Source organism: Nerophis ophidion, linkage group LG15 (genome assembly GCF_033978795.1).
Source record: "Nerophis ophidion isolate RoL-2023_Sa linkage group LG15, RoL_Noph_v1.0, whole genome shotgun sequence".
Lineage (NCBI taxonomy): Eukaryota > Metazoa > Chordata > Actinopteri > Syngnathiformes > Syngnathidae > Nerophis > Nerophis ophidion.
In genome coordinates, this window is record NC_084625.1 from 30,737,858 (window position 1) to 30,755,569 (window position 17,712).

General features: G+C 38.3%; 1 protein-coding gene across 7 annotated transcripts in view; it reads right to left on the reverse strand.

Annotated features, from left to right (window-relative positions):
• ctnnd2a (catenin (cadherin-associated protein), delta 2a) overlaps positions 1–17,712 on the reverse strand; it is a 747,299-nt gene that overhangs the window by 184,263 nt on the left and 545,324 nt on the right. For all 7 annotated transcript variants that reach the window (XM_061922003.1, XM_061922001.1, XM_061922002.1 and 4 more), the window contains exon 14: positions 17,268–17,481. In XM_061922003.1, the coding sequence (XP_061777987.1) occupies positions 17,268–17,481 (214 nt within the window). The remainder of the gene's footprint in view (positions 1–17,267; positions 17,482–17,712) is intronic.

Below are 17,712 nucleotides of genomic sequence, written 5' to 3' on the forward strand. Positions count from 1 at the left end.
AGAGGCTGCAGTGTTTTTTGGGACAAGGACATAGCGTCACGTAGGCCAAATTCAGGTCGGTCACACACTATCGCACACACATCTGCCTGCTCAAGAAACATGGATCTACTATGCTCCACTGAGCCCACAGGACCCTTGGATGTATGGCAGTCAGGTGACCAACACACAATGACATCATTCTGGAGCTTTTTGTGCGTGTGCCAGCCAGAAAGTGTGTGTGTGTGTGTGTGTGTGTGTGCTCTCCTTTATCTTGTCCTCTCTAATCCCTCTCTCTCACTAGGCTCCAGCCAGGTCCCTCCAGACACATGACAGACAGTTTCCAAGGAGCTTGGTGGTTTGGGGGAAATGTGGAGATGATTGCATGAATTCATGAATAAATGAGAGTAAGACTTGTAAAAAGGAGGAGGGGGGGGGGGGGGAGGCAGGCAACCAGGCCTGTTAGGACTCAAGTGGTAATGTTTTATTAAACAGCCTTCATCATGCGGTCGCGTGTGAATTAGTTAGCCGGAGGGTCGGAACCTTCTGATGAACAAAAGCCCAAAGATGACGACTTAAACAGCAAACCCCCAAAAAGAGAATTCAGGAGAGAACACGTTAGCGTTGACAAAGTGGTTGGCGGCAGGTGACTAACTTGAACCTTGTGATATTTCAGCGCTTTTAGAGCTTGGATTATAATTCAGAACAAATGTGGTCGACACCAACAATGACACTTTAACATCTTTATAATTTACATTTTAATTGATTGTTTTACTGATATTGTACTAAACAGCCAGAACCTGTCTAATGACCTAACATGTTAATATGATTACTAGAGATGTCCGATAATGGCTTTTTGGCTGATGTCCGATATTCTGACATTGTCCGACTCTTAATCAACAATACCGATACCAACTGATACAGATATATACAGCCGTGGAATTAACACATTATTATGCCTAATTTTGTTGTGATGCCCCGCTGGATGCATTAAACAATGTAACAAGGTTTTCCAAAATAAATCAACTCAAGTTATTGAAAAAAATGCCAACATTGCACTGCCATGTTTATTATTGAAGTCACAAAGTGCATTATTTTTTTTTAACATGCCTCAAAACAGCAGTTTGGAATTTAGGACATGCTCTGAGAGAGGTTGAGGTGGGCGGGGTTGAGGTGTGTGTGTGGGGGGGTATGTAGCGGGGGGGTATATTGTTGTATCCTGGAAGAGTTAGTGCTGCAAGGGGTTCTAGGTATTTGTTTTGTTGTATTCATGTTGTGTTACGGTGCAGATGTTCTCCCGAAATGTGTTTGTTATTCTTGTTTGGTGTGGGTTCACAGTGTGGAGCATATTTGTAACAGTGTTAAAGTTGTTTATACGGCCACCCTAAGTGCGACCTGTATGGCTGTTGACCAAGTATGCGTTGCATTCACTTGTGTGTGTAAAAAGCCGTAGGTATTATGTGATTGGACCGGCAAGCAAAGGCAGTGCTTTTAGGGTTTATTGGCGCTCTGTTCTTCTCCCCACGTCCGTGTATATAGTGGCGTTTTGAAAAGTAATACATTTTACTTTTTTTTTTTTTAAACTGATACCGATAATTTTGAAACCGATACAGATAATTTCCGATATTACATTTTAGAACATTTATCGGCCGATCTCTAATGATTACACTTGAGCGTCACTGGTACTTTTCTCTGCTTGCATCACAATAAATACATTGAAGTCAATTATGAAGATTTAAACGGCAAGAATGTTTGGCTTTCCCCCAAAATACTGGTTTTGTTGTTATTTTTTACAGATTTCTTCTTTGCAGTCATTGCATCCCAACAAACAAATATAAGCCAGTTAAGTAATAAATGCTTTTACCTGACAATATGAAGACGGTTTGAATTTCCAGTTTGTTTAGCTTTTGAGATTCCTTCTTTGCAATCATAGGCGGCCTTCTGTTCTTGTATCACAACAACCAAATAGAAGCCAATTAATTATGTAGACAATACTTTTTGAGCTCATTATACTACGGCTTGAACTGCAAGTCTGTTTGTCTTTTAAAGCATATCTTCTTAAAAATTACTGGTCATTTTGACACGTCTTATTTGTTATAATTAGTGCTCTTATGTGCTTCCATCACAATAAACACATATACGTGAATTCACATGATGGTGATTTGAACTGCAAGTTTATTTTTTTGAGACATATTTTTCCAGAAATTACTGGTTTTGTGGTTGAGTACACCTTTCCTCTTTGCCATCAGTGGTACCTTTCTGCACTAGGATCACAATAAACACAAATGACCCAACAAAAAAGTACTTGAAATAATTAGTTAATTTTTGAGCTGACTTCTCACAACATGGTTTGAACTGCAAGTTGGTTTTGACTTTTAAGCAGTGGTGGGCCGTCAGGGCCAGCAAGACCTTCTCTTCTGGCTTAGAAATCATCATCATAATTAAAGATAAAAATATTTATAATTTACTTTCCCTGAATATCTAAAAGTATTCATATTCTTTTCATGGCATATTATGCACCTTCCAGTGGTTTGGTTTTCAGGTTAGAGTTTTTATCCAATCAGAATTCAGCTAGCTTATGTTGCCATGCTGTACCAAATCTGCACTGAGCCTTCAGAATCAACAATGTGGGCGTCTGTGCACTGTAAGTGAACGGACACAAACAGTTGATAGATAATTGCGATATCCAATCAGATCACAAGTTGTTGAACATGATTGGATACTCACTTGTTTCAGCCGCGGCGGTGATATGTAGATCAGCAGAGCCACACCCAGGACTGCTGGCGGATGAATTTGAGAACAAATACAGTTGATAGACAGTTGCGATAGCCAATCAAAGGAAGCCTGATGTTAACGAGCATATAATTAGATACTCACTTGTCATTCTGAAGTGAGTATCCAATCACAAGTTGCAATTTACTGAAGCCGGAAGTGTTGAGCCGTAGCCATACCAGGCTAGCAGAGAAATCACTGATACTCACTTTTTTAAACCCACAAAGAAGGAGAACAAAACGGTTATTACGTTTGTAGGTGACAGATATATATTTGCAAGGCCATTTTCAAGAAGGATATTAAAAGAGAAACTACATCTTGTGAGACGATGTCGCCCAACCCCAGAAGGTAGCTCAGCTGTCTCGGCGATGAAATGGGGAAATGCCATTTCCACTTGAGTCAACCGACTACGAGGGGTACCACTGGCTTATACGGTGTCTATGGGTTCTACAAATTGTGAGTTCAATTATTTGATTTTGTTATTTTTTCACTTTTAATATGTTTTTTGCAATTTTAATTTTGACAGTTCCACATAAGATATGTTTTAATTGCTGATGCCGGTCTATTGATTTTTAAATAAGCCAGAAAATTACCCATTTTGTACACTGTTGAGGTGGTACAATGACCATCCATCCATCCATTTTCTATGGCTTATTCCCTTTGGGGTCGCGGGGGGCGCTGGTGCCAATGGTTCAATGACCAGTAGTGCGTAAATGGGTTTCTGTATAGTATTTCTCCAGCGATGGTCATGTGGTAACATGAATTATGGTATTTTGCGAGGTAATCATTAAAGTCTAACATCACTGAAGGCCTCGGTGGGAAACGCATGGCCCACTTTTAAGTCCTTTTTTTTAATTTATTTTTTTTACAGCAATTCTCTCTACATGCACACATGTTCTTTATCGGGATAAAAAAATATTACCAATTCAAATTCAACAGCAAGGACCTATTCCAAGGGAAAGGATCAAACGACTCATTTGGAGCAGCACAAAAGTCTACACCACGATAAGCATCCCATTTCTGCTGATGTCTGCATTTTATCTTTAGGATTCATGTAGTAGATTCAACAAAGGATTAATTGAAAATTGATTAAAGTAAATACAGTTTCATTTGGTATCTGCAATGCACCAAGGGTTCCATTTGTTCATGGACATTGCAACTAATAAACAAACCAATTAAGGGAAGCAGCGCCATTTGCATCAAGTAAGTCATTTACTATTTGATAGTTAAAGCTGGTAGTTTGAAAATATTTCCATAAGTGCTGCCCTCACCCTTCATTTCTCAACGTGTTCAAAGCAAAACACATCCAAGGCTAAAGCAATATGTTACGGTCCAGCACTTCAAGGTGAGCATGGATAGCATCTCCTATTGACAGCCAGAGCCTCAGCATCGACCATACTTTGACTGACAGGCTGGAAGTGTCCACTTCCGACTATCTCTGTCGTACGAAGCCCCGGGAAGCCATTAAAGCTTGTCCATATTTAAACTTCAGAAGGGACACAGCAATACAGTAAAACTAAAGGTTTCCAGTCTCATTTCCCAGGCCTATGAAGCTGCTTTAATCACAGAATAGGGATTCAATAACAGCAAGGAAGGAGTCTTATTGCTTGTGAGTCCAGCACATGTTTGCCATTTGTGCATGTTTGGTTCTCACACTGGCTCTGATGAATGTCTGATGAACCAATTAACTTTGGCTAATTAGCAACTCACCTATTAGTAATGAGGGTTAAGCTTTAAAGCGCAGCATTTGGCGCTAAAATAAATGGAATTTCTTACTAATTTCAGCATTAAGAAGTTATTTATTTTATAATTAGCACTTACATTAAAAAAGTTCACAAGGAAATGCAAAGAAAGGTCATAGTTTAATAATGCAACAAAAGGCTTTTTTCACTGTATGGGTTCTCTTTAGGAAGGCCTGGAAAAATCTCTATTTCAAAACATGGGACATTTATTGGAAAAATAACAGATGCATAATCATCGTTCCTTGAGCAGTACTACATACAACTAACAGTGTTTTACTGCCTTGCTTTTTTTTTTGTAAAACTGATTTTTTACAGGCTGTAGGATGTGTTATGCCAACGTACATACAAATACAAAATGATAACAGAAGATGGTTCAACAAAAATAGACTATCATCGAATCTCAGTAGAACTAAAATAATGCTATTTAGTAACAGTAGAAGAGAAGGTCAAACACATATACAAATAGAGGGAGTAGAAATTGAAATAACAAAACAAATAAATGTTTTGGTCGTAATAATAGATGATAAAATGAACTGGAACTCTTATATAAAAACATACAACATAAGGTGGCAATAAATATTTCTAGAATGAATAAAGCAAAATATGTTCTTGACCCAAAATCACTTCATATTCTCTACTGCTCACTAGTGTTACCATATCTGAGTTGTTGCGCAGAAATATGGGGACATAATTACAAACTGACATTTCATTCACTAACGGTTTTACAATAACGATCAGTTAGAAAAGTATGCATTGTTGGATATAGAGAACATACAAACCCTTTATTTATTAAATAAAAAACATAATGAAATTCAGTGATTTGGTGCATTTGCAAAAAGCTAAAATGATGTTCAAAGCAAACTATAACCTGAAACCCAAGAATGTACAACAATTCCTCTCAACAAAAGAGCAGAAATATAACCTTAGAGGAAAATCTAATATAAAACATATGTATGCACGTACAACTCTTAAAACATTTAGCATATCGGTATGTGGAATTAAATTACTGATATGTATTGGATTAAAGGGGAACATTATCACCAGACCTATGCAAGCGTCAATATATACCTTGATGGTGCAGAAAAAAGACCATATATTTTTTTAACCGATTTCCGAACTCTAAATGGGTGAATTTTGGCGAATTAAACGCCTTTCTATTTATCGCTCTGGAGGTGATGACGTCAGAATGTGACGTCTCCTAGGTAATACAGCAGCTATTTTCATTTTCAACCCATTGTAAACATTGGGTCTCAGCTCTGTTATTTTCCATTTTTTCGACTATTTTTTGGAACCTTGGAGACAGCATGCCTTGTCGATGTGTTGTCCGAGGGTGTAGCAACACTAACAGGGAGGGATTCAAGTTGGCCCGAAGATGCGAAAGTGTCTGCCGCCAGACCCCCTTTTAATGTACCAAAGTGTCTCCACATTTTACCGGCGATGACAGACATGGCAGAGAGACGTATGGATAACCTGTAGATGCATTTGCAACGATAAATTCAACGGAATCACAAAGGTGAGTTTTGTTGATGTTGACTTATTTGCTAATCAGACATATTTGGTCGCGGCGTGACTGCCAGTTAATCGATGCTAACATGCTACGCTAATCGACGCTAACATGCTATTTACCGGCGGTGCTAAAGCAGACATGGCACAGAGATGTATGGATAACCTGCAGATGCATTTGTAACGATAAAGTCACAGTAATCACAAAGGTGAGTTTTGTTAATGTTGACTGCCAGCTAATCAATGCTAACATGCTATGCTAATCGATGGTAACATGCTATTTACCGGCGGTGCTAAAGCAGACATGGCACAGAGATGTATGGATAACCTGCAGATGCATTTGTAACGATAAAGTCACAGTAATCACAAAGGTGAGTTTTGTTAATGTTGACTGCCAGCTAATCAATGCTAACATGCTATGCTAATCAATGGTAAGATGCTATTTACCGGCGGTGCTAAAGCAGACATGGCACAGAGATGTATGGATAACCTGCAGATGCATTTGCAACTATATTACGTTTTCTTCCACCCACATTTAATGCGAAAAAAACACTTACCAATCGACGGATTCAAGTTGCTCCAGTGTCACAAGATGCGAAAGTCCTGATCGTTTGGTCCGCACTTTTTACCGGCGATGCTAACGCAGCTATTCGGCCATGCTATGGCTATGAATAGCGTCAATAGCTATTCGCTCAATAGCTTCAGTTTCTTCTTCAATACTTTCATACTCCAACCATCCGTTTCAATAAATGCGTAATCTGTTGAATCGCTTAAGCCGCTGAAATCCGAGTCTGAATCCGAGCTGATGTCGCTATATCTTGCTGTGCTATTCGCCATTGTTTGTTTACATTGGCAGCACTGTATGACGTCACAGGGAAATGGATAGTGGGTCGGCAAATAGCGAAAATCAAGCACTTTAAAGCTTTTTTAGGGATATTCGGAGACCGGTAACATTTTGAAAAAAACTTCAAAAAATACAACATGCCACTGGGAACTGATATTTATTGTTTTTAACCCTTTTGAAATTGTGATAATGTTCCCCTTTAAGTAAAGAAATCGAACAATTTAGTAATACGACCCAATTTAAGAGGTTGCTCAAACTAAAAGTGTTTACAAACTACAAAAAAGAAGAATTATGACAAACGCCATGAATTTATTGAAAATAAAATATTTTCCATGTCATTGAGTGAATCATAACTGCTTTAACTACTCCTGAGAAGAACTGATGTATTTCGAACACATTGATGCAGATTGTGTACAAATTGAGAACATGAATGTGTTAGTAAATGCTATGAAGTGAAAAAGGGGGTGGATTAGATCAGTGGTTCTCAACCTTTTTTCAGTGATTTACCAACTGGCAACATTTTTTTTAATCCAAGTACCCCCTAATCAGAGCAAAGCATTTTTGGTTGGAATAAAAGAGATACAGAAGTAAAATACAGCACTATGTCATCAGTTTCTGATTTATTCAATTGTATAAAAGTGCAAAATATTGCTCACTTGTATGGTCTCTCTTGAACTATTTGGAAAAAAAGATATAAAAATATCTAAAAACTTGTTGAAAAATAAACAAGTGATTCAATTATAAATAAAGATTTCTACACATATAAGTAAATAATGATAAATGATAAATGGGTTGTACTTGTATATCGCTTTTCTACCTACAAGGTACTCAAAGCGCTTTGACACTACTTCCACATTTACCCATTCACACACACATTCACACACTGATGGAGGGAGCTGCCATGCAAGGCGCTAACCAGCACCCATCAGGAGCAACGGTGAAGTGTCTTGCTCAGGACACAACGGACGTGACGAGGTTGGTACTAGGTGGGGATTGAACCAGGGACCCTCGGGTTGCGCACGGCCACTCTTCCACTGCGCCACGCCGTCCCTAATCATCAACTTAAAGTGCCCTCTTTGGGGAGTGTAATAGAGATCCATCTGGATTCATGAACTTAATTCTAAACATTTCTTCACAAAAAAATAAATCGTTAACATCAATATTTATGGAACATGTCCACAAAACATTTAGCTGTCAACACCGAATATTGCATTGTTGTATTTTTTTTTTTCACAGTTTTTCAACTTAAATTCATATTTTGTTGAAGTATCATTCAATAAATATATTTATAAAATATTTTTAAATTGTGTTATTTTTTAGAATATTTGAAAAAAATCTCACGTACCCCTTGGCATACCTTCAAGTATCCCCAAGGGTACGCGTACCCCCATTTGAGAACCACTGGGTTAGATAGGCCTGGCTTCTTCCTACTCATTCTGGACACGTTGTAAAGAAAATATGTAAAATATGTGCTGTGTCATATTGATACTGTATTACAATTTCAAAATACATTCGAGCGATGTGTACCAAATTTTGGCAAGGCCGAGTGGACCGAGGTTGAAATATGATTGTCCATCAACAAATACGGAGTTTGCCGGTGAAAACAGGAGGATTGACAGCAGTGTCAAACGATACAGAAACATCAATGCATTATCAAACACACAGTAATACTGTGTCACTTAACACTTCAATGTGTGTGTTCATTTAAAGAAAAACTGCACTTTTTACATTTTATTTTGACCATCATCCACACTACCTGTGCGAGACAAGATATGTCTACGAATGGCAAACACTGTGAGAATCAACAATGACTACTCTGGGACAAGTGATGATCTAGAACCGTATATTTTAGAGCCTGAATACTAAGAGGCTTTAGAAGCTGGGTCCTAACCAGTGTTGTTTTCGTCAACGATGACGATGACGATGACGAAATCATTTCGTTGACGCCACTTTTTTTCATGACGATAACGAGACGTTGACGAGATAAACATGTCTCTCTGATGACGAAAACATGACGAGACGTGTGTGAGGTTTCGTTGACGAGACGAGAACGGACGAAAATGTTAGTGGCTAATCTGTCAGACGTTTAAAATGCATGACATTTCTGTTTATTGTGTGTGTCATTTAAAACCTAAAAAGTATCTGCTGCTGCTTACGGCAGGCTGCTGCATTCTATCCTTGTTTGGTCATGCCCACCAACTGGCGTGCAGCGCACAACGTGATCAACACGTCAGAATGTTGTTTTTCATCAGGCAATGGACCGTGATGACGGCGGCAGTTTCAACACCTCGGTGGTCGCAAACGTAGAGACAACATATGGGTGTATTTTAAATATAACCCAGCAGATAATAAAAAAGGGGGTATTGTGAAGGAAGACAGTGACAAATGTGGCCACAAAATATGCGGAAAAAATATGAATAACCTTAAGCGGCACCTTAAGGCTCGCCACAAGGATATTTTTTCGAAGATAAGTTACAAATGCTGTTAACATAATCGATAAATGTCATAGTAAGCTAATACATTAGTACGTTTTCCACATTCTCCAGGCGCAAATGGGCTGCTAACTTCAGGCTAAAGTTAGCTTTTGTTACGCTAATGTCAATTCATTATGTGTGTGTTACTTTAGCAGCATGTTTAGCCATGTTTACATTCAGTGACGGTGTGGTTATCTCTTTGTGAGTACGTTCTGTCAGCACGTAACTTGATATGTTAAACAGGTCGAGTTACTGTTAAACGTAGAGTCTGCTAGCTTTATTAGTACAGATACAGATATGTGATTGTGATATTAAGTTTGTTCTTGTTATGAGACAGGCCCTCCTCTAATTCATATTAAACACTGTTGTTGTGGTTTTTATTTATTGAATTTACTAGTGTTTACAGTATGTACTGTAAACACTAGTAAATTCAATAAATAACTTAATATCACAATCACATATCTGTATCTGTACTAATAAAGCTATTTTGTTCCAAAAACTTGAGAACATGTTTGTTTCATACTTTCAAGTATGTACAGTATAACTCTCTGGTATAACTTACAACCTACCTCGCTGTACCTCAGGAATTAAATCATTATTTTTATTACATGGTTTGCAAAAATTAATGATAGAGTGGGGTTGTATGATATCTGTTGTAATTGCACTGGCAGACAGGCCCAAGTTGAGCATGTGTTCCTCATCCATCACTCATATTTTGGGCATGTTTATGTTCATTGTACTTTAACAAATTCTGAGAAATAAAGACACAATTGCCGACGTAGAATGTTTTTGTTTTTTGTCTTTTTTGGAGTAATGAACTTTGATTCCCCTGTTACCACTTTATCTGTGTGTAATACACAATCCTTGGATCAGAAATTTGCTGTTGGGTGGAAACCTTATATGTCTAACACCATTCCTTTATTGTTATTATTTGTGAAAATAGCAGATCTGCAAGCTTACAATGGGTTGAACTTATAGATCTGCTGCTATTTTCACAACTTCTGTGTGACACTGCCCAACAGCAATCTCTAATACTTACTGACCTAAATTAATTTGTTAAAAGACTATACTTATATACTTATACTTTTTATTCTTTATTTTTGGGACTAAAACTAGACTAAAACCTTTTTGACTTTTCATCGACTAAAACTAGACCAAAACCTTTTGAGTTTTCGTCGACTAAAACTGGACTAAAACTATCACATATAAAAGTGACTAAAATGTGACTAAAACTAATAAGCATTTTAGTCCAAAAGACTAAGACTAAATGTAAGATGGTTGTCAAAAACAACATTGGTGCTAACTAAGCAAAGTCAGTTAAAGTGAAACACTAAACCATCATGTAGCACTAATGCTAAGTTCCTATACGAGTCATCAACAAAATGAGAACATAACAACAATGTCCTTTCTCACTAACATGTCAACAGATTGGATGGTTGTATCTTTCAGCAGTCGTGTTCCTGTTATGATCCGTGATCCGGATCATGTTCTGTTTAGTTATGTTTTGGTAGTTTTGCACTCCCTTAGTTCCTGTTTTGTGTACTTTGGGTGTTTGTTTTGGTTATTATGGCTGTTAATTGGTATAATCTGCCTCTGATTAGTGCTCGGCACGTTCACCTGCTGTTGAGCACTAATCACAGAGCTATTTATTCACGTTGCTCGCGACAGTCGGTGTGGATTCGTTGTTTGCGGTGTGCAACCGTCACTTTGGTATGTTCATGTGTCCTACTCCTGTGGGAAAATATTGCCCTAGCTTCCCGTGTGATCGGCACGTTTGTTCTTTTGTTTATTTCCTGTCTGTTTAGTACTGTGTATTATTTATTAAATCATAGTTCTACCTTCACGCTGTCATCCGGAGTGTCCGTGTTGCATCTGGAGGAATGGTCCCGCAGCAAGCTGCAACCCCAAATGTGACAGTTCCCTGTTTAGCTGGTAGATTCAGTACAGTACTCACTTCTCAGATAAAAAATGATGGCAGCAAAAAAGCATCTCGCGGGGTCTTCGTAGCGATGTGGCGGGGTCTAAGCTGCTTCCATCAGTCCAGATTTTTAGCTGGTAGCGTATGGAAGTTTCACATTTTACCAGACTCAGCACCAGCAGTTCTCGTGGCAAGCATTACCAATCGTTTTTTTATTTCAGCCAGAACCGCTGTGAGCAGTAAAAAGTAGTTCTCCAATAAAAAAAAATGCTAAGCTTAGATATGCAGGTCTCGGTATGTCAATGGAGCGTTTTAGATGTTTTTTTTAGAGGCCTACACAGAAGAAATGGTAGAACACCCATTACTTGCATTGTTAGTCGCCTGGTGCTAGCAGTTTTTTACTATCTAGAATGCAAACAAAACAAAAGGTAATGTGTGTACTTGTTTCTCATAGGGATTGTGGACGAACAGCAACAATCCCCAAAAAGTGCACTTTTCCAATACGCGTGACTTGTTCATGCCAGCAGATGGCGATATAGTGAAACACCAGCGCAGACACAGTACCAGTGTTGTGTCGATACAGCAAGTGAGTGCATCACACACTCACTGGTGTGTCATTTGCCTATCACTAGTTTGACAGCTATGATCATAGATTCAGAAAATGTGTTACAATGTTGAAGTTTCTTTCTTTCCTCCTCACACATATTTCTTTTGTTCCACTATCACTCTCTGGAGGGATGCTTTAAGTTGCTATCTCTGAAGGGAGACAAAATCCAACAGTTGGGTTGTCACTCCTGTCTTTGACATAGTCTCCTCAGAGAGCTACCAAACTCCCGGGAGATGTCTAGGGGTGAAGAACACTGAGGGGTCAGAACTTTAACTGAACATTAAGGGAGGTCATCCGCTTTATCTTAGTGACCTGTGTGCTGTACCTCTGTTGTGAATGGGCAAAGAAAGAATGTACTTTATCCTGAAAAACACCCGGATCTCTACTAAGAGGTCATCTAGTGAATACATCGACTATCGACTATTGTATTTGGTTCTGTCTGAGCAAACACAGCAATACATGTAGTCGAGCTCATTGTCATTCAGGACAAAGAAAGGCTCGCGGAACGACTGGTGAATTGGATAACATAAAATATTATAATCCGGTTGCCAGAAGTACCTGGCGTATTTTGTAGGGCTGTCAAAAATAACAAGTTGACTTATGTGATTAACCACAAAAAAATGATGGCATTAATCATGTAGATTATTAACACACAATCAATTTGGACTGTACATGCTCCTTTACCTCACGCAAGGATGGTTACCAGAAAGGCAGTGTGGATTGTTATAGTCAGTGATCAGGTCAATGCATGTCAGGTCAAAGATGAATGAGAAGACTCTGACTGGTGTGATTGCTGACACATTTCAATTAAAAATAAACCCTGACAAGGCTATAGAAAAAACTGTTACAGAGAACTAAGCAAATAAATCCTGTATGTCATTCTGTTAATAAAATTGCATGTGTCCAAAAATATTTGGGTCTTCATTTTTCTTTTTTTAATTTGACTTATTTTGTTATTATTATTTTTTTAAACAAACACAAAAAAGATAAATTAGGTAATTAAAAACAAATACTTTGGTCTTTTTTAAAGTTAATTTGAATTAGTAGGTATTAGACACAATTTGTGATGGGTGATATGGCCTAAAATGTATATTGTGATATATATTGCATCTTACTGCAATAACGATATACATCACAGTATATTATTTGGTATGTAAATAATTATAACAGTATTTCTAAACGGGTTACAAAGGCTCCTGATTTGTACATATGCAGTAACATATTGATCATTTCCAGTTGTATACTTTTCTCAAAACTGTTATCAGTGCCTCTCAGCCCTTTCCATCGAGGACGTCAAAGACATCTACCTATTTGGAGCTGTGATCGGGGGGCACCTGCTGATTGGGCTGGGCATTGCTCTGGTGTATCGACAAATTCGGAAGACGATGGCAGCCACTCCAGGGGCCCAACGGCTGTTCAACCCAATGGAAAGATTGGGTCGGGCTATGGGAACACAGACTGGGGCGATTTCTAAATTGAATCGCAAAATGGATCTCATCTTGGAAAAGTTTGCAGAGAAGGAATGATTAATTGGAATGAAGAAATCCAGCATGGACAAACAGAGAGATAAGTCACTATTTTTGTCTCCTTGAAAGAAAAACAACTTCTTAATCTACGATTTGGACTCCCTTGAATGGCCTTGGCATGGGAACGGGCTGTTCTGAAGAAAATCTCCCGAGGCCTCCTCAAAGATAGACGCTTTTGACCTTCCTTTTTGTCAACAACACCTGTAGCTGAACTTTATCGGCCTCAGGCACACAAAAACATTTATCATCCCTCCCAAAGTTATTTGGGTATATACGCACACACGACTCCCACCGTTGAAATCAACGCCTTCACCACTGCTTAATTCCTCTGGGGCTGTGGATGGCTGAGCAGCACTATACAGCGTCAGCGAGTCTCCTCAAACCCACCCCCTCTCTCTGTTGCAATTGGTGTGATATATGTGCCATGTCTAAATGTGTGCCATGCTATGTGAGGTTTTTTTCCTTGCACTTAGTCTGGACCCCTCCTGAGGGTCTAGCCTTAGACTGATATTTTTTTACTCCCCCTCCTCTCACCCAATGTCACCCTTTTCTCACCTTTTTAAGGAGCGCCGTAAAAATGGCTGATCCATTGGCCTGTAACGTATGTCTGCTCTCAGTGGGACTGTGCCGAAAATGTAATTTTCAGTTCTTATGTGTCTTGTGCATGTTACGAATTGACAATAAATAATCTGAATCTGAATCCGAACATACTAGTTAATTTACTCTTATTAACTGGTTACTTTCTGTTGTAACACGGTTCTACGTACACTTTTGTTCAAATGTAATAAGCAAATATTCTTCTGTTGTTTGGATACTTTACTGTACATTAGTTTTGGGCAATACTACAAATTTGAATTTTGATCCAATACCATGTGGTTACACGTGGAATATTAGCCAAACCGTTACTGATACTTATTTTTTTAAGATCACTGAATGATTACAATTTTGATTACAATTACGATTCAACTGAATACAATTTTGTAGTGTAATTTCCTAGCTATGAGACACACCCACTAAATTTTAGAAGAACATTTTTTTTTTCCCATATATAAGTCGTATGTGTGAAATGAGATATTTAGATGGAACGATTTTGTAAGTCTGCGATAAGGTGGCGACTTGTCCAGGGAGTACGCCGCCTTCCGCCCGATTGTAGCTGAGATAGGCACCAGTGCCCCCCGTGACACCAAAGGGAATAATCGGTAGAAAATGGATGGATGGATGGATTTTGTAAGTGTTTATTTACATGCCTTGATTGTTTCCTAATAAAACAAAACAGAAAGGTAATTGATGTCTATATTCATTCTAATGAGATGAATCAGATTTTCTACTTTTTTAATAAGATTCAAGATGTTTATCAAGATTCTTCTTACTTGTACTATGTAAACACCTTGAGTTCGAACAGTTTCTTTAAGTGGATCATTTTAGGACATTGTTTGATTTGTTTGCTCAATCATTCCATATTTTAGCCGAGAGCAAAGAAAAATCCATAGATTAGCCGCACCTAAGTGTAAACCCCAGGGTTCAAAGCTTAGGAAAAAAGTAGTCCGGGAAATACAGTAATAATTGGAAAGCACTAATATTTATCGCCTTTTTTTATATCAGTGTCTGCGTCTTACTAAATGTGTGCACTGCCATGCTCACCCAAACACACAATAGACAGGATATAAAAACGAGGACACACTTGTATTTTACTGCAACTCCACTATCTGCCAAATGAGTACAAAGACGAGAAGGAGGACAAAAAAGACTCCTGAGTCGTGATGCTTAATGACAAAGTTGCTGCCTTCCTGCGCCACCTCTGCATTGCTTTATCAAGTTGTGCATTCGTGCTACTTGAAAATAACATTGAAGAACCTTGGTTTAAATGAAGTGTTTGCGTTGACTCGATGCTTAGGAGTGAAAAGTTACGAAGGAGAAAAGACGTCACCGAGCTGCTTAAACATCTCAAGGCCACATGATGGTGAAACGGGGCTTGAAGTGTTTGTGTTAAACACCTCCGCACAATTCCAAAGAAAATATGTTTTTTCATCTTCCAGAATGCATGGCCCAGATTTAGAGTTCACATTCAAAGTGCAAAGTCACAACGCAAAGACATGGTCCAAAGACCATATTGACTCTATAAAATACGGTATTGTTTTCCCGAGAAAGACGTCTAAAAATGATGGGTTGTCTTATAATCACCTGAAAACCTGTGTCCTTTGCAGTTTATATCCGTTTTATTTTGCCAAAGTAAAACATTCCCGGGCATACAATTGTCCACTGTAGAGGACTTTGGTTCTCAGAAAGATATTTTTGGTTTAGAGCAGGGTTTCTTAACCTTTCTCATTTGCTCAACTTTTCCACTCCAGAGGGGACTGGGGCCCACTCAAATATTAGCGTTGAGTTAAGTCATCCCACTCTCGATGTTAATTGTATTCAATCACAACCTTGAAGATACCTAAATATATGAAACCATGTGTTAATCACAAAGTTTATTATTAAGGCTTAGGCCTGGCTAAAAATAAATACTCATCAAATATACTGTAAAAAAAGAGGCTCATAAAACTGATAAAACATATAACTACATCATGCTAAAATGAATACATTCTGACTAAATTATTAATCATATATAATAGGGCTGTGAATCTTTAGGTGTCCCATGATTCGATTCAATATCGATTCTTGGGGTCACAATTCGATTCGATTTTTGATTCAAAAACGATATTTTTCCGATTCAAAACGATTCTGTATTCATTCAATACATAGGATTTCAGCAGGATCTACCCCAGTCTGCTGACATGCTAGCAGAGTAGTAGATTAAAAAAAAAAAAAAACTTTTATAATTGTAAAGGACAATGTTTTATCAACTGATTGCAATAATGTAAATTTGTTTAAACTATTAAATGAACCAAAAATATGACTTATTTTATCTTTGTGAAAACATTGGACACAGTGTGTTGTCAAGCTTATGAGATGCGATGCAAGTGTAAGCCACTGTGACACTATTGTTCTTTTTTATTATTTTTATAAATATCTAATGATAATGTCAATGAGGGATTTTTAATCACTGCTATGCTGAAATTATAACTAATATTGATACTGTTGTTGATAATTATCATTTTTGTTTCACTACTTTTGGTTCGTTCTGTGTCGTGTTTATGTCTTTATTGCAGTTCTGAGTGTTGCTGGGTCAGGTTTGGTTTTGGAATTGGATTGCATTGTTATGGTATTGCTGTGTATTGTTTTGTTGGATTGATTAAAAAAATAAAACAAATAAAAAAACTTTTTTTTTTTTATCGATTTTTAAAAAATGAGAATCGATTCTGAATCGCACAACGTATTCGATTCGATTCGTATTCGGATCGATTTTTTCCAACACCCCTAATATATAATAATAATACATATTTGTCTTAAATCAATCAAATGTCAATAAAAATGTAGGTACAGAAGAAAATACAGCTTCACCACTTAAGTCATAATTTTAGTGCAACAGAAATGTCTCTAGGACTTTAGCTCCAGACTTCTTCTGTTTGTTTGATATTGTCATTACTGCCATAAGTGGTTGAAAAGCGTATCACAACTGAGTACCACTGCAGCACATACCTGTACGTACCACAGTTGAAAAACAGATATTTATTGGTGACCCTCTCGGGGCGCTTGCGGCCCACCGGCCCTATGGTTAAGAAACACCAATTTAGAGGTTTACACAAGAAAACCAACAGGTGGCACTAAACGAATGACTCCCCAACCAAGTCAGAGCTTTTCTTACAGCCACCCACACTCACCAGAGATTGTTTTGAAAAAGAGGAATTGTCTTAAATTCTGTTTTGTCTTACATTCAGGTTACCTTACAAAAGATAGATGCAGATATACACTGCATATGTATGTGTGTGTGTGTGTGTGTCATAGACCTATTGTCATCATACCTGTGACTAATTCTCTGATTTCCACATCTCCAGTCTTCCTCAGAAGGCGTACAAGCGCTGGGATCCCACCACAGTTCTTCAGGGCCACCTTGTTCTCATCGTTGGCCTTGCCGTAAACCAGGTTTCTCAGGGCACCGCAGGCGCTGCGGTGAACCTCGCTCATCCTGTGGTCCAGCAGGTCCACCAGCAGCTGAACACCTCCCTGTCTGCGGATCTGCAGCGCACACACACGCACGCACACACGCACACAAACACACACACACACACACACACACACACACACACACACACACACACACACACACACACACACACACCCTGTGTCAGTGATTACCACATCAATGCGTCTTGCTTCAATTATTTATGGGACAAACCCACAGTGCTACTTTTGTCTTCAAGTATACTTGATAAACTACTTTCAAAGAACACACACTAGGTCCTGTGT